The following is an 18,942-nucleotide window of genomic DNA, read 5'->3' as shown; positions in this document are numbered from 1 at the left end:
TATTTTAATTTTTATTCTTAAACTTTACCAAAAGTTTTTTTTTTCGTTTTTAAATTATTAAAAATAGTTTATTTTTTACCTTTATTTTTGTTTCTAAACTATTTTAAAAAAAAAAAAAACTCATTACAAAATTTAAGGATGAAAAAGAACTTTTCAAAATTTAAGACAAAAAAATAAAATTTCTCTAAAATTTAAGAATTCAAATAGTATTTTACCTAACTATTTTATACTCACCTTTCAAAAAAAAAAAAAAACTATTTTATACTCACACTACTATAACTATATTACGCGGTAAACGGTGGAAAAAAAAAAAAAAAAAGTTTATGCGACAAAGACCGACCAATCACAGTTGTCAACATAAGGCAATTTTTGGTAAAACGTGTATGAAAATTAGTGAATGAAAACTCTCCGCGGACGCGAAAAAAGAAAAGAGGCCCCACCGAAAGCGGCAGCGACGGCAGCATGTTGGAGAGTGGGTCCCAAACGCCCCGAGGGCTGTTGCTGTTGTTGTTGTTGTTCTCTCTCTTTCACCATCTATTCCTTCCTCCACTCTACGCTTTCCTATCACTTACCAAGAAGAAACCGCACTCACATAAAAGCTATCATTTTTAATAAAATAAAATAAAATAAAATCTTTCGAATTCAATAAATAACAAATGGACGGCGAAAGTACACGTGCCGTCCACCGTTAACACGACATGCAACCCGTCAACACGGAATTCTTTTTGTGGGTCCCATTATCCTCATACTCCGTGATTTTCTGGCCCACTGTACCGTTGCTGCAGTCGGTGGAAATTTATAACTAATAACAAGGGGACAGAGAAGAGTAGCCTCACCTACCCTAGCAGGGAAGAGTGTTTCTACGTGTACCGTGATCAGCTTTTTTAATCCCACCACAAATTTAATTAATTAAACAAATTCAATTGGAATTTCTTTTTTTTGAATTAATTATGCACAATTTGAGCTTTTTGGGTTCATATTTTATTGTGGTTTTTACAAATATCCTCAAATATTGTACCTTTTAAGGAACAATGCGGTATGATTTGTACAGATGATGCTAGTTCTGAATTATAATCGTTTCGAAAGTTTTATGGGGGTTATTGATTACAGGTTCATTACTCATTTCTCATATAAAGTGATATGATCGCTTTTCTCAACGCCTTGGGGGCAAAGTATACTAGTAAAGTAGTGATTGCTCGCTTCTCAAATCTGCGATAAATTGGACGCGATATATTGGATTTAAATAATGGGCAAAATTCCAGTTAAGATTGAGATCCACTAATAATGTTTCCTTGATATTATATCATTAGTTCAAAGAATAAATTCTATTCTGATACTACAATCGCGCATTATTACTGACTAATTAGTACGATTTCTTTTGTTCTGTCTCACCCAATTTCCTAAGAAATTGTGTTCAGAGACTTTAGAAAAAGTGAACTCATGGTAATAAAAACTTCTTTCCTCTTTTTTTTTTTTGAAGAGAAATCCCTTTTCATTTTGTAATTCTGAGATACACTAATCAGGATTCATAAAGCTCTAATTACACCCTACTAAAGACAATTTATCTCTTTTTGGGTACAATTCCGAATGTATTAACTGAATGCTCAACTTATTTTTGCTTCTTTCTTGGCTTTTATCAGACATGATAAGGGAAAACCTGCCGATGCTTATAAGGCATAATTGTTTGATAAGCTAATTCTGATATCCCCACATGCTTCAAATGATTATAAGGCCAAAATTCATTTCTTGCCAAAATCACCAATAGCCAATGACAAAAAATGAGACACAAAATTATCAAGAAAAAAAGTAAACTTGATATTCAAACGTTAGTGAAGGAATGAGCAGTTACAACAAAAAACAACTTAAAGAGAATCTGATTCTTTTCCCTCGTTAATGAGAGAGAGAAAGAAAAAAAAAAAAAAACCATACTACATTCCTAACTAGTTTACACAGCAAGGACGAACTAGAAGATAGGTCCATCACTCTCTAGGTAAATTAAAAAAGAAAAGAAAAGAGAAAACACTTTTGCCTTTGATTATTACAAAAATTGTCGGAAAATTAAGCGTCCATTGGAGGAGCAAGGTTAAGATCAAGGTTAAGAACTTCCTTTCTTGGCTTGTAATCAACGACCCATGATGAATCTGAGTCGCTCTGGGTCTGGGCCCCACCTACAATTCCGGAATTGAACTCAACCGGACTCGGGTCGAACCGGAGAGGGTAACTCTGAGCCACAAACTCGGGCCTCACCATCGGGTCGAAAAACAAAACCGGCCGCGAGTGGACCGGAAAACCACCCACCACTCCAGCACACGCGCCAACATACGGCTGCTGCTGACTGAGAAACGGAAACCGACCCACAACGACGCCACTCTCAGCGACGCTCTCCATGCGGCGCGTGGCGTCGCGCGCCGGCGCATCGGGGCTGGACGACTCCACGGTGCTGCTCTCGCTGGGGCTGTGGTTAATGGGCAAGTCCTCGTTTGGCTGAGGGAAGTTGGTCTTGGCCTTGGCACCGCGGAATTCCCTGGCGGCGGCGTCGTACGCACGCGCCGCTTCCTCGGCGGTGTCGAAGGTGCCGAGCCAGACCCTGCTCTTCTTGCCGGGATCTCGGATTTCGGCGGCGTACCGGCCCCACGGCCTCTTCCTCACTCCCCTATAATGCATCTCTTTCTCGTTAGTTGCCTTTCCAATACTGCTCCCCTTTTTAACACCAAGTTGTTTTTCTTTGATAGCCATTAGAGCAAGACCAGTTTAACAAACACAAAAGGATACAATAAAAAATGAAAGAGTTTTCAGTTTTTGAGCTTAGGGAAAAAATGGATGAGGTGGGGGTAGTATTTATAGATAGGAGAAGGTTGTTGTGTTTGTGTGTATGTACGTGTCGGGTGTTCCTATCTATCTCAAACTATCAAACAGGAATCAGCCATGTAATTAAGGAAATTATATTTAATTATTTTAATATACAGTAATATTTAAAGAAAGTAGAGAGAGAGAGAGAGAGAGAGAGGGGCGCAGTCAACGAGGGGTTTGACTGAGAAAGAGGCGCCGCCCAAGAGTGGGGTGAGATTTATGATGATGTTGTCTAGGGGTTACGTGGCACGCGGGAATTTCGGGGCAAGCGGCGAGGGGTTCATGTGTGCCGGCTTTTTGCCTAACGAAGCCGCTGTTACGGCTCCCCTTTTCTCCATTGCTCTTACACGCTTTTGCTTTAGAGCGTATGTCCCACTCTCTCCCCTCCTTTTCAAAAACTCTACTACTACCACTTTGCTTGGAATATTTTTATCTAAGGCTTCACACGGATAGATCATAGAATATGCATCTGATTCCTACTTTTTCTTAAGTCTTGTGGACACAAAATTAAACACATGATACAATATTGAATTTATTTATCATCCTAATTGCAGAGGAAAGGATGTCGGTGAAGCCATTTTTTTTTTATCAATTATTTTAGGAAAATAGTTTAGTTCTGGAAGGATTTTTGCAAAAGTAATAAGAGTTAACTTTTATCAAGAAACTCAAATAAATAAATAAACGCTAGGTCCACAACACTTTTGGAACAAATTGTAACTAGCAGATTATTATTGATGAGTGAAAAGTGACATTAGTGGTGGACTCAAATTATAACCAATAAAAGGCTACCACTTAAGACTTGTGAAAATGTCGTGGACTTAGTATTACTAATAAAAAAAACTCTCATACCTTTTGAAAAAGAGAAATATTAGGTACACAATATTTGTGAGTTCCAATTAGTTCAACTAGTAAAGTCTCTGATGATTGAAAATGAGATTTAAGATTCAATCTCTGTCTATACCAAAAATCGATTGGTGTCTTGGTATAATATAGAGCTATCATTAGAAGCGGACGTCATAAGTTGAAACTCTTTAAAAAAAAAAAATAAATAAAGAAAAAGGTACACAATATTTTCACAATAAATCATATATGGTAAATTGTTAATGATAGGTAAAAAAGTAATTTTAGTGGTAGATCCAAATGAAAATCACTAACAGTTTATCTAGAATTTGTTGTGAAAATATTGTATATGTAACACACTAGCACTTCTCTTTGAAAAATTATAGTGATAAATATATATTTTAAAAATAACTTAGTTTGTGTTCTGATAGGGTCGTTTTCATCATCTTCAAATTTGGCTAACACCCTAGAGTCATCAGGTGCTCATAGTCTATTAAGGATTAAAAGCATCGTCAAGAATAAATTACAATTGGCTTTCATATATCTGGTAAAGCAACAGTCAACTGTATGCTCGTTTGGTACGTCATGTGACTGACAAGGAACCCTGACAGACAACCGCTAATACTTAGCTCCACACCATTTGTGTGTCCTCCATTCTAGTATCTTCATATGGAAAGAACTTGTATACTACGCTCAAAGATTCTTCTACATATTCGTATCCTCCAAACATGAGAAGTTATGTCCCGAGGATCTCGGAGCATTAAGGTTATATTTTCGCTACAAGGAAAGACCCTACATTCATATATATTGGTCAGCTCTATACCATTATATAAGCACGAAGCCACTCCCTTTACTAGGTACGTAGAATTTCCAAACTTTCATACTTTTGGAGTTGCTAGAGATCATTTAGTCATTGACTTAACTTTTGGAGTGTTTTTGACCGGCATCCCACCGTGCTGTCTATAGGTTCACCTTTTGTTCTTCAGGTACCTCCAATCACTATACGTATGAACAATTGACCCATTGACGATTTTGTGCATCATCATGTTTAATGCTCCTATGCACTTGATATATTAAGATTTGATACATTATGAAAAGTTATATTATAATTCTAACAGGTTCAGCGAAGCATTGGACCCAATTTTCGCTCTTTAATATTTTTTTTTATTTAAATTTTAAAAAGACAACTCTTCTTAGTTGTGTTAATTTAATCAAAATTACATACTTAAAAGAAGAGAAATCTAGAATTTTGAAAATGAGGAGCGTTATATATACGCTCCATTTGTGAGAATGGGCATAGGGAGCTAAGCCAAGTGGGTACAACTTAAGACCATTTCTTTTCGTTTAGAAAGTTGTCTGTATAGTCCGTCATATCGCCGTCTCTCTCTCATGGTATATTTTCTTTCCTTTGGTAGCCTTTTGAATCGCTCTTTTGGACCGACAGCTCGTTCACGAACAGTGACCCCATTAAGCACACGACGCGTGTCCATGTCTTGCGCTCGACGCGTTCGTTTTAAATTTTAATGTTAAATGCTATGACCCCAGAGGCAGAGAGAGCCGTGTCGTGCGCATCATTGTTTGTTTGTTTGTTTCGGTGCAATCAACCTAATTTCACAACCTTTTTAAGTTTTACAATTACTCACCGCCACCTCTCTCCCATATTTGTCTTCGTCTTTGTCTTCTTGCTTTTTATTGGTCTCCCCTCTTTGCTTTGTCTGTGCGCTTTTTACACATTTAATATTATCTTTTTTTATCTTCATTTGTAATGTAATTTTAATCCCCAAGCGCTTCCGTGTTGCGTGCGTCAACTCGCAACGTGTGTGCTCAGTCGGTCGTGTGATTGATTGGAGAACGTGGGCGTCAAAGTTTGTGAAGCGCGTGGGGGCAGTTTGGATGATTGTTTGTTTGTTAATATTTTAATGTAGCAGAAATTTATGACAATGTTAAGATTCGCATCTGAATAAAAAAACCGGTAACGGATATGGTTTTGACTCATCATTGTTAGCATTACGGGAGATGTAGATTCTTTTTTTTTTTTTCGCCGATTTGTATGAGAAACATTTCTTACATGGCAATTTATTGATTACTATAAAGTTCCATGAATAATCACCTCAAATTATATAAGCAACATTTTTTTTTTTTTGAGGAAAGTGTAAGCAACATTTGTATATATGATTAATGGTATTGTTTTCCTGAACCGGCTAAAAGAGTAATATTTTTTTCCTAAATTACAAATTATAACTTTTTTGCTTTGATTTGTTTTAAATTTAATCTTTTAATTCTTATTATTCTATGGGTAGAAAGAGGAAATTTATTTAATTTAATATAGGGAATTAGGGATTAGTACACCCCAGCTAGGTGATTAGATACAAAAGGGTTAATAGGGTACTCCTTAGTCCTTATTAGGAGTACAATATTGCAAAACAGTCCCATATATGTGTGTATATATATATTAACAATATACAAAATCTGGACATTCACAGTTTTCTTCAAGTTTGCTCCTTTGGTTCCTTCCCCTCTTGGTGAGTCCGTATGCTATTCTTTTAGCTTCTCAAATAACGTGGTGTTGAAGGACGGTCCACTCTCGGACCAAGAGAGCCCTGCAAAAAAAAAGAAAAAAGAAAAAAAGAAAAAAGTGAAGCCAAGTTCGGTGCCATAACACCATACAATGTTAGCCAATTTATAACAAGAATAAAATCAACATCAAGATTTATAACTTGGGAATATTCTGCTCTCCATAAAAAAAAAAAAAAAAAAAAAATGCAAATCATAGTGTATATTTTATTTTTTGCATGTGAGCTGCAAATTGACAAGGAAACACACATACTGATGGGTATTCAAGTTTGTCTAAGAACATCCACGAAAAATATAAGTGTGATAGTCATTTATCTTTTGTCAAGTTCGAGTCTCAACTTTGAAAGTCTGCAACCACTTTGGTGATTATCCTTAAAATTGTACATCACTAAGCATTTAGCTGGTGCCTTTAGATGGTGTATTTGACCAATAGAATTGGATATAATATGAGTGCTAAATTGAAAACAAGGACTTCATTTTAATTTCACATTGTATCAATTATCAAAGATGGTAATGGGGTGAGGCAGGCATGACGGGATGGGGATGGATTAGGGATATCATGTTTCTACCCAATCTCTTCTTCTGGGTAAGAACATGGCATATGAGGAGAGCGGCAAGCCAGAGGTATTTTGTCATTCTTAGTGAGGTGGTTTCAACATAATGAAATAAAGATGAAAGATAAAAGGGATGAGCGTTCAAAAAAGTGCTAAAAGAGATCAAAGATAAGAATTTTGAGAAATGGTAATAGAAAGAGTACAAACAAAATTATAAGTAAGAACTGTATATAAAGATTATTAGATTAGATTAGATTATATATATATATATATATATATTGGGGAGGGACAAGACAAATAAAAACCATCATTGCCCCCATCACCTCTTCAGGGTAGAAAAAACCTGCTTGAGTAGAGCCCAATTACATTAGAGTGTGTTAGGATATAACTTTATGCTAAAAGCTCTTTTTTTTTTTTTTTTTTTTTGGAGAAACTTTTTGTTGAAAGCTTATTTGCTATAAATCGGTTAAAGTATAATTGTTCACTTAAAAAAAAAAAAAGGTCAAAATTTTTAAAATTAAAAAAAAAACAAATAAGCAAAAAATTTAAACAAAATATGTTATACCAAAACAAAGACACTAATGATAAGAGTAAGACAACCAAGATTGTAGATGCCTCGAGTAATGTATAAGAAACAACTGCAATCCAGTTCCAATGCCTGCCTCTAAATTTGTAGCTTGGGATTTTACTCAGGTCTGTTGTCTGTTTATTTGTTAATTCTGTGGTCCATAACCGTGCGGGTTGGGCTTTTAGTGTAATACCTTTGGGCCCCTATTCCTCTGTCTTATTCTGAATTGGGTTTTCATCTGTAGGTAAATATGTATCGGGTCCCTTGGCCTTTTTTGAGTAATGCATAATCATTCAGGAAAAAAAAAAAAATTTAAAAATAAATGTGGGCTTTGGTATACCTGAATTTACATTATACTAATGTTATACCCATGCGATGCAGGTTTAATAGAAAAATAAATATAAATTAAATAGTTTATTTCATTAATATAATTAAATTACTTATTTAAAAAAATTAAATTTAAAATTTTGAACTTATAAAGAAGATTTTAACTCTTTGATAGTAAGACTACACACAACTAAGGACAAATTTAATACGTTAGGATAATGATTATATGAGAATAAAAATAATTATTTTAAGAAAGACAAAAGGTTAGAATGGAATAACTAATCATATAATGAATATATGGCAATTTTGGTTAAAGAAAAAATTATTTAAAAAATTAGAAGTAGAGTTATTAGAGAAAAAAATTATTTACATGGGAATTGAATGGTTGTTCTTAAAAAATAATTTTCTATTAATCTTGACCTTTCTTTTATTGTAAAATGTCTAGAAAAGCATCCTCATTTATTTGCCATATCAAATTGATAAACATATATAAAGAAAAAAAAAACAAATATGTAGTCAAAAATTTTATAAACAATTCAATTTTGTTCAAGGGAAAAAAAAAACATGAATCATATAAAACAAAAAAAATTAATTTGATTTATGTTATTTTCTCAATAATTAAAGAAAAATTTCAAATGAACTTTGATGATGCAAAAAATAATCAGTAGGCTGAATGCTTCAAGTTTCAATGGGCTAGTGGTTGTCTGGAAGGTCTGAAAAGAAAGAAACACAAAAATCAAAGATGATTGGGGTGAACTGGCCAAGAACCCTCCGATAATTAAGTTAGTTTTTTCTGTAGAACTCAATAATTCCAACTTTAGAAGTAGTGGAAACTTACTTTCATTTGATGTGGATGAGTCCTTATATAGTGAGCATTGAAGTGGTTACTTGTTTAGTAACTTCCTCAACGTGTATGAAAGTTAGAAGGTTCAGACTTAACTTTTACAACTGCTATAGAAGTTAGAAGGTTCAATCTTATCTTCTACAGCTATTATTAGAAGTTAAGAACTTTGTGGGAAGTTATAGCGATGAATAAGGATTTTGCTTATACTTCTAAACAGTAGAACGTGGTTTGAATCATAAGTTTTTGTATGTAAATCCATTATGAAATTTTATAAGTGTTAAGAGGCCGTCTAGTTGCTTCCTTGATGGACGACCTTCATACCTACGGACGACCTCCCCACGGTGGGTGGCCTTCCTATGTTGGGTTAACCTTCTTGGTCTTGGACGACTTTATGGACAAACTGGAGATGGTTCGACTTTTAGTTCATCATCAGTTGCCCCCTTGTTTAAGGGTCGTCCAGAACACTGTAGTATAACTATTGGTTTTTGACATGTGTCAACATTTTTATGGTCAATTGTTGTACCATGTGTCGACCTTACTCTGGGTGAATTTTATTGTTCCAGATTGTGCCACATGTCCTAATCTCAATGGTTGGCTGGTCGCGTCGATTTATTTTTCGAAGAAAATGTCATGTGTCAATTTCTGGTTGGTCCGCGTTGCTTCGTTGACCCACCTCTGGGCACTATAAATATGTACATTCTCTCTCTTACCCTTTACTGTTCTGATAATTTTCTTTTTGCCATTTTGTCCAAGAGCCTCGTCTTCTAGTCTCGTCAGGTACTTCCTTCCCTTCATCCTTAGGTTTTCGTCTTTGTTCATTCTTCTAATTATGTCTACGTCTAGTAGTAGTCTAAAGACAGAGATAGATGAGTATCAGGACATGTCCTCTGGGAGTGGTGGCGGTAGTTATGAGAGTAATGAAGGTAGTACAAGTTATAGTAGTGATAGTAGTTCCTCAGACGAGCATTATTCGTCTAGGGTCCCTGGTTTTCCTTTAAAGGATTTCCAGGAGATGCCACGTAGGATGACTTCTGAGGCTGAGGCTAGCTTGTCCAGAAGGTCACCTAGTCCTCCTCAAGACGAAGAAGAGAAAGAGAATGGAATCTATAGTTGTGCCCCCGAGGTAACGTCTACTCTGGACGTGAGTAAGTTAAAAACTCTTATAGGTAGATACCAAATTTCTAGCAAGTTTAGACCTCGTCTACCTGAAGAAGGGGAATGGTGCTATTCTCCTTCTTGAGGTTTTGGTGTGTATACCTCCTATCTTCTAGCAGGTCTTAGATTTCATTTGAACTTCTTTTGTAGAGGTCTCTTCCATAGGTTGGGTATTGGACCAAACCAGCTCAACCCTATGGATGGAGGACAATAATTGCCATGCAAGTGTTATTGCATGAGGCGCTTGATGGGAACCGTCCAATCACAGTGGATAAGTTCCTTTATTGCTATAAGCCCTCAGAGATTAAACAATCTGCTGGTTTTTACTAGTTCTCTTCTAGGGGCCTTTAATTTAGTTTGATTAAGGGCCGTAGTTCTTTTGATAGGATTTGGAAAAAAGAATTCTTTTTTATTTATGCAAATTGGGCTGGCGACCCAGTTAATATAAATAGTGCCCCCTTCCCTCCTTTTACCAGCCCCCTGAGTCGTCTTTGTCCTGAGGGTATGTTTTTCTTCATTTCTTTTATTTATTTTATCTAACTTTTTCCTCATCTAACCTTCTCTTATATTGGTGTAGTTGTTACTCGTCCACACTTGGACAATTTTTATTTAGAGTGTATTGACAGAGTTTGTGCCTTCCCTGAGAAGTCCTTCCATAGCTTGGTGACCTTGAGTTGTCTAGCTGCTTAGGGACTTGGTCCTGAGCTTACTGTTGAAAACCTTGACCTAAATGAGACCACTTGTCGAAGAAAGCTTCGACCAACTTTTTATTTATTTATTTATTTTTATAATAATAATAATAATAATAATGCATTTTTACCATAGGCTTAGCCACTATGAAGGAGAATAAAGGGAAAGGTGTTGCAAGTGATACTGAGGGTGAAGAGGACGTCTAGGTCCAAGACGATGTTACTCTTTTAGTCGTCCAGAAGCTTGTAGTCCAAACTAGGAAGAAAAAGGGCATATCTAGTTCTGTGGACCTTGGTGACCTTCCCACTCGTCCAGGTCCTAAGAAGCAAAAATCTGACAAGACTCCTCCTCCCAAGGTTCCAAAATTCCCTTTTGTGACGATAGACCTGGACGACTCAGCAGTGAACTTGGTACCCGCCCAAACCACTCCATCCGTCTAGCCTGAGAACCTTCCTCCTCCTGCAAGCGTCCTTCTAACTTGGTGTTGGACGAGGGTTATGCTTGGAGGTCATTCAAAGGACTTGTCATTGAACATGAGGTGAATGCTTGCTACAATATGTTAGTGAAGGACGTTGAGCATTTTGCCATCCATGACCTTTTCAAGGTAAGTAGTTTTTCATTATCTCTATTTTATTTTCTAAGAAATTTAAGGAAAATTTCTAACTCTCTTTCGTCCATCTATTCTTCAGGCCATGTCAAAGTTTTACATCGCGTCCACCCAAGCTAAAGAGCTTTGTAATGAGGCTAAGGTTGCCAAGGAAAAGAGTAGGGAGCTAACTAACGAGGTCCTCTTGAAAAAGGGGGAAGTAATCAGGTTGACTGAGGAGCTTAAACATTTACAGGGAATTGAGCAAAAACTAAAGAATGAAGTAACGGAGCTCAAGGCAGACTTTATTGAGAAGGAAACTTGTATAACTCACCTCAAGGTGAAGGTTCAATAGTTTGCTTCGTTTATGGAGAAGGCTCAGGAGGAAGCTATCGCAACCTTCAAGAGGTTAAACAAGTTCAAGACTCGTCTAGATCGTCATTATACTGCTGGTTATGAATACTTTCATTCTGATGCTAAGGAGGCCTACCTTGTGATGGATTTTGACTTCTTCATGATCCTCATTGCTGCAGAGAGTTCCTTGCTTTCGAAGAGCTCCGAGGACGTCAATGTGATGGATGATGCTTCAACTAAACCCGCCCAAGACGTCACTATGCCAACAAGGACGACCCAAAGTCTGGGGGTGATGCACCTAGTGGTTTATCCCAGTAATTTATTTATTTATTTATTTTTAGAAAAAATTATTTATTGTTAGCTTGTTTGGAAGTGCCCGTTGTTTTGGGCTTTACCTTTTAAGATTCATGTAAGTACAATTCCCTTGTCCAAGTTTTTTGACGAGCCTTCATTGGCTTTGAATAACTCAAGGGTTTTTGGATGGTGGTCATCTACCCTTCTTTAAATTTTATGAATGAATGTCCACTTTTATTTTCATTCCTTATTTTATGTTGAACATGTTGTATACTTTATATATGAACGAATTTCCTTTGTTTATATCGTCTATGTTATTTCTATTGTCTTAAGTGTGGTCTGTCCACTCATGAAAACATTTATATTGTCATAATTGAATGAACGAACTTCCTTTGTTTAAATCGTCCATTTTAGGATAATTTTTTCATGCTCAACACTTCTACCATTCTTTGTTTCCCAAGTATAACTCGTCTATGAATGGTATTTCTTTTGCTAGCTTTATTCGTCCATAAATTTGACTTATAGTTTGCATTGTCCCTTGGCCATAGGTTGGACGGTTCTTTATTCGTCTTTGGGTAAGACATTCCTAGCATTTACTCATCCAAAGATTGGATTGTTTGGCTGGTCAAATTCATCCATGGATTTTAAGTATTTTTACGTGCACGTTTTTCCTCGTCCATTGATTAGACGAATATGCCTAAGGTTTTACCTCGTCCTTTGATTAGATGAATATATCTTAGTTTTATTTTCCTTTGCTTCATCCTTATTTTAAGAAAAGTTTATAGACGTTACATCCCTGCGTCCATAGATTTTACTCGTCTTGGGCTCTTAGCCTTCGTGTGGATTAGTTTGAATGATGAAAGCTCGAAAATGTGTTAAAAATACAAGAGTTTTTTAGACCCCCAATTAAAAGTTACGGCTCGATTGATTTTACACTAACTTAATACTAAGTACGGAGTAGTGTAAATGTGAGCGGACAAACAAACAAGCTACTCTAATCCATAAACTAAGCAACATAGCAGTAAAATGGAATGTAAAAGAGTAGGAAAGAAAAATGTAAACACAAGATAACACAATGTGTTATCGAAGAGGAAATCAAAGAACTCGGTAAAAAATATCTCCGCTGCCCTTTAAGCGGTAATCGATCCACTAGACAATCAGTTGAGATATATGAGTTAGCAAGAGACCTTCTAAGCTTAATCTACCCGATGTACCTAAGCCCTCCAAGTTTCTACTCCAACAAGGCTTCTCGGAATCGTGTCTTGTCTAGTTCTCCGGATCCCACAACAAGCTCCATGTTGCATCTGCCATCCTTGGCTTCTTCCAATACTTCCTAGTAGCACCAAAACTTCACTTGACACTTTAAAAGGGTGTAGTAAGTGTTTGGACTATCAACCTCTCAATGGTATGAAAATGGAGAGGTAGGAGTTGAGAAAAATCCCAAAACAAATGTGTAGAGGATTGTGAGAATAATAATCTCTAACTCTCAAGGTGTTTGACTAGGGTTTTTCTCTCAGAAGCACTCTTCAACATTTGCGGGTAATGTGGGTGTAAATAGTGTAGGCACAGAAAGTGTGTATCAAACTGGACAGGCTGGCAGAACAGAATGTCTTGCTGGTGTCTTGCGAGAAAGCCTTACCCGCGAGACATAACTGTCTCCATCTGGCCTGACTCTTCGCATTTCAGCATGTGCAAGGCACATGAGATACTTCACGGGATGCTAAGTCGCGAGCTACCCGTGAAAACTTCTTCAGTCTTCAAATGCTTGAGTCTTCACACTACTCTCTCTATCACACAACTCTTGCAATGAAATCCCACAATAAATACAGGGTACAAAAGATTGAATAAAATTACAATCAAATTTGGCACGGAATATAAGCCAACAAAACACATAGTTGTAAATAATAACTTTACAAATGAAAATAACATGAAAATTAGGAATTCACACATCATTATATACATTGGGAATCCAAACTGTAAATACACAACATAAACATTATCCACAAACATGGCACATGCTTAGAAGCTAGTGCCTTTAGGGAATTAAACATACTTATGTACGAGCAGATAGACTAAGTTAATGACTTCATCTATCACAAATTCGTCCATAAACAGTGCAAAAGTTGGAAACTAATGTACTTTTAGGGAATTAAAATATTAAAAACATGTAATGCTAGTACTAAACAAAAATAAATACGAGGAAAACAACACATAACTTCAACTTCGTCCATTATGATACTCGTCCATGATGATGCTTGACCAGGTTGACCCTTCATTGATAGTATTTTCTTAGATGCTCAACATTCCAGGGGTGCTCTAGCTTCTGTCCATCTAGAGCTTTCAAGTAATATGATCTCCGCCTTTTGCAGTTGATAACCCTGTAAGGTCCTTCCCAATTAGGCCTAAATTTTCCATGGGCCGAGTTTCTGGTTACCAAGGAGACCCATTTTTAGGACGAGATCCCTAATGTTGAAGCGCCTGGGTTTCACCATTACATTATATTGTCTAGCCATAAGATTTTTATGCCTTACTGTTCTATGCTTCGCATCCATCCTCACCTCGTCTATTAGATTGAGGTTAAGACGAAGTTGTTCTTCATTCTCATTGTCTTGATACTTCATCACCCTGTGGTTGGTTATGTGCACTTCTGCAGGTATGACTGCTTCGCTTCCATAGGCTAGTTTGAACGGAGTTTCCCATGTGGGGGTCCTTACAGTCGACTTGTAAGCCCATAAAACACCGGGTAGTTTGTCTGGCCATACTCCCTTTGCCTCCTCAAGCCGAGTCTTGATGATTTTCAATAAGGATTGGTTTGCTACTTTTGCTTGTCTGTTTGCTTGTGTGTGGGAGGGTGAAAAATAATGATTCTTAATTCTAAGTTGCTCACAGAAATCTCTGAAGGGTGTGTTATCGAACTGTTGTCTATTGTCTGATACTAGTACCCTAAGTAGTCCAAACCGGTACACAATGCTCTTCCAGACGAAGTTTTTTACATTCTGTTGTGTGATTTTTGCTAAGGGTTTAGCTTTCACCCATTTAGTGAAGTAATCGATCCCCACCACCAGAAACTTATTTGCCTGGTTCTCATTAAAAAGGGTCCCAACATGTCCAATCCCCATTGCACAAAAGGTCATGGGGACATCATCGGGGTAAGATACTTCGATGGTTGTCTAGGGATATTACTGAATCATTGACATTGATTACACACCTTCACATAAGCCTTAGCATCAGCTTAAATGGTTGGCCAGTAATAACCTATACATATGACCTTGTGGACGAGTGCTCTAGTTCTTGAATGGTTGCCATGTGCTCATTCATGAACTTCTCTCAATACATAATTTGTTTCGTCTAGAGCTAAACACCTTAGGTAAGGTTAAGAGAAGCCTCTTTTGTATAGCACCTTGTCTATAAGGACGTATTTAGCTGATCTAATCCTTTAACTTTCTGGCCTCGTCTCTTTCTTTTGGAAGTCTTCCATCCTTTAGGTAAGCGACTATTGGGGTCATCTAGTTTTCTTCACCTTCTATTTGCTGTACCTCTAGAAGATCTACGCTAGGCATATATTGGACTTCATCAAACTCGTCCATTGATCCTTTTGCTAACACTGCTTTTGCCAAGACATTTGCTTCCATATTTTCTTCCCTTGGGATTTGAATAAAACCAGCTTCTTTAAATTTCTTAACAAGGCGTCTCACCCTATTAAGATATTTCCTCATCCATTTTTCTTTAACTTTACATGTTCCATTTACTTGACCTATGACCAATTAAGAGTCTCCCTAGATGACTATTGACTCTGCTTCTAAGGACTTAGCCAATTCTAGCCCTTTGAGGAGGGCTTCATACTCAACTTCATTGTTGGTTGTTTGATACTATAGACAAACCTTATACTTTAACTTATCTCTTTCTAGGGACTATAACACAATTCCTATTCCTCCTGTGTACAATGTAGATGACCCATCTACATGGACGACCCATGCTTTAACTTCTTCCACCCCGTCTAAATCATCATGACTTGGAGTGAATTTCGCAATGAAATTTGCTAGAGTTTAAGCCTTTATTGCATTCCTTGGTTGGTACCTAATGTCAAACTTACTAAGCTCAATGGTCCATTGGATTTGTCATCCTACAGCTTCCAACTTGTTCATTGCCTTATTGAGTAGATGATTTGTCATGACATTGATGACATAAGCTTAGAAGTAATGTCTTAACTTTCTGAAGCCGTTATAAATGCAAAAGCCAACTTTTCAATCATTAGATATCATTTTTCTGCCCCCTTAGTGCTTGGCTTGTATAATACACAAGTTTCTGCACCTTTCTTTCTTCCTTGAATAATGCTGAACTTACTGCATGTGGGGACACTGCCAAGTAAAAATATAACTCCTTACTTGGTATGGATGAACTTAGCAGGGGAACCGTGGTAAGATAGGCTTTAAGATCTTGGAAGGACTTTTGGCACTCATCCGTCCATTCGAATGCCTTCCTGAGAACTTTGAAAAAAGGCAAACATTTATTTGTAGCTTTTGAAACAAACCTGTTTAAAGTTGCAACTCGTCCAGTGAAGGACTGGACTTCCTTGACATTCTTTGGTAGTTCCATGTTCAATATGGTTTAGTTCTTATCTGAATTCACTTCAATTCCTTTCTGTGAAACCATGAATCCTAGAAACTTCCTTGATGAAACCCCAAAGGCACACTTACTTGGATTCAGCTTCATATTGTATCGTCTAAGTGTATCAAAGGTCTCTTGTAAGTCATTTATATGTTTCTTCTCGTCCAAGCTCTTCACTAGCATATCGTTCACATAAACTTCTACATTCCGTCCTATTTGTGGATGGAACATGTGATTGACTAGCCTCTGATAAGTTGCCCCTGCATTCTTCAAACCAAAGGGCATTACTTTATAACAAAATAAACCTTGACTGGTAATGAAGATGTTCTCTCTTGGTCTGCCTCGTCCATCTTTATTTGGTTATACCATGAGAAGGCGTCCATGAAGCTTAGTAGCTGATGACTTGTTGTTGAGTTTACCAACTGATCAATGCATGACAAAGGATAACTATCCTTGGGGCAAGCCTTATACAAATTAGTGAAGTCTACACACATCCTCCACTTGTCATTAGCCTTCTTAACTATCACCACATTAGCTAACCAATCTGGGTAATAAACTTCTCGAATGAATTCTATTATGGTTAACTTCTAGACTTCTTCCTTAATGGCATTATCTTGCTTAGGAGGAAAGACCCTATTTTTCTGATGAACAAGCTTGGAAGATGGATACACATTTAATTGATGAGTATAACACTTGGGTCAATTCTTGGCATGTCTTCATGACTCCACGCGAAGACATTAATGCTCTTTCTCAAGAACTGGACGAGGTCTTGTTTCGTCTTCTCCTCCATACTTGTTCCAATTCTGGTAAACTTCTCGGGACTACCCTCTTTCTTTTAGAGGGATGTCTTCCAATACTTCAGTGGGCTTTGTAACAACCCTTCTCTCCTCTATCCTCATTGTCTGTACATGCTCGTCTATAGCCAACATGGCTCGGTAGCATTCTCTTGCAGCTAATTGATTTCCTTGCACTTGCCCTATCTCATAATTTGTTGGGACTTTGACAGATAGGTGGTAGACAGATGTTACTGCTTTCCAACTATTTAAAGTTGGTCGTCCAATGATGGCGTTATAAGAAGATGAACAATCCACAACGAGGAAATTTACTTCTTTAGCTATCTATTATGGATAGGTACCCATCACTACAGGTAGTGTTATAGTGCCTACATGTTGCAGTTTCATTCCACCAAATCCTATCAAGGACGAACTTACTAAATAAAGTTGATCTCGTCCAAGCCTTATTTGTTGGAAGGCGGGATAATATAAGATGTCTACCGAACTCCCATTATCTGCCAACACCCTTCTAGTTATATAATTCACAATGAGCAAAGTGATGACAATTGCATTGCCATGTGGGTGATAGACCCTTCCAGCGTCCTCATTTGTGAATGTAATGGCCTGCTTGTCTGCTCCCCTCGTCCTTGGTAGTCGTCTAGAGAGTTGGACGTTCTGTACCACCTTCAGGTATCTTTCTTGACTTGGAAGATTGCCCTGTCAAAGTTCCTCCTATAATAACTCTTATTTCTCCAAGTGGGGGTCGTGATAGCTCTTCTACATTTCCTTTCAACTTCTTCTCTTTATGGTCTTGTCCAATAAAATTTCATAACTTTTCCTATCTAATAAGATTCTCTATCTGCTGCTTTAAGTCATAACACTCGTCTGTGTCATGGTCATGATCTCTATGGAAGCGACAATACTTGTTCTTATTACGCTTATTAGGATCTCCCTTTATCTTCTCTGGTCACTTCAAGGATGGTTCATCCTTGATTTGCATAAGCACTTGATCAAGTGGAACGTTCAAGGGCGTGTAGTGCTGACTCCTTCCTGAAGACGACCCTACCTTCTTGTTATCTCTATCTTTCTTCTTTCCCATCTGAGCATTCTTTGGACGAGGGCTTTGTTTAGGATGGCGTGGAAGGTCTGCTTCCATTCGCTCTGCTCTCTTCCTTTTCTTGGCAATGATTGCATCCTCTGCATTCATGAAGTTTTCTCTGAATGGACGAGTTTAGCCATGGTCTACAACTCTTAATCATAGAGCTTGTAGATGAATAAATCGAAATTAACTCCATTGTGGAAGGCTGCCAATAGCAACTTGTCATCCATCTTGTCTACCGTCAGGGCTTCCTTGTTGAAACTAGTGATGAAGGACCGCAAGCTCTCATTTTCTCCTTGTTCTATAGTCAGCAGGCTGGACGAGGAGCATTTATGCCTTTGTCTTTTGATAAAGTTATCGACGAACAACTTACTTAACTCTTTAAAAGAACCAACAGTATTTGGAGGTATCTTGCTAAACCACACTCGTGTTGGCCCCTTAAGGGTAGTTGGAAAAGCTCTGCACATTATCTCATCTATAACTTCTTAAAGGTGCGTTGTAGTCTTGAAAGTGGCTATGTGATCACATGGGTCGCACGTTCCATCATATAAATCCAAGGAAGGCATCTTGAACTTTGAAGGCAGGGGATGACTATTGATAGAAGCCATAAAAGGGGAATCAGTTCGATGAACTAAATCATCTACGTGATTTGTCATTCTCATATTCTCCCTCATCTCGTCCATGGCTCTCCTCATTTGATCCATTTCCTTCTCTAAGTATGGCAGCCTTCATGAAGTGGTACCCCTTGAGTGGTTCTTGTGCTCAGCATTTTCTTCTTCTCTAACTTCTTGACTTTGAGCTTGTTCTTCCGTGCATCGTTCATGAT

The 18,942-nt window shown here is 37.4% G+C and overlaps 1 protein-coding gene across 1 annotated transcript; it reads right to left on the bottom strand.

The window, feature by feature from the left end:
- Positions 1-1,791: 1,791 nt before the first annotated feature.
- Positions 1,792-2,830, bottom strand: LOC136065737 (ethylene-responsive transcription factor 4-like). The gene has a single exon (XM_065769299.1). The coding sequence runs from the start codon at positions 2,734-2,736 to the stop codon at positions 2,059-2,061; it is 678 nt and encodes a 225-aa protein (XP_065625371.1). The 5' UTR covers positions 2,737-2,830; the 3' UTR covers positions 1,792-2,058.
- Positions 2,831-18,942: the final 16,112 nt, after the last annotated feature.

This window comes from Quercus suber, unplaced genomic scaffold (assembly GCF_002906115.3).
Source record: "Quercus suber isolate HL8 unplaced genomic scaffold, Cork oak 2.0 scaffold_1107, whole genome shotgun sequence".
In the NCBI taxonomy this organism is placed as follows: Eukaryota; Viridiplantae; Streptophyta; class Magnoliopsida; order Fagales; family Fagaceae; genus Quercus; species Quercus suber.
This window is presented reverse-complemented; position numbering and strand designations above follow the sequence as displayed.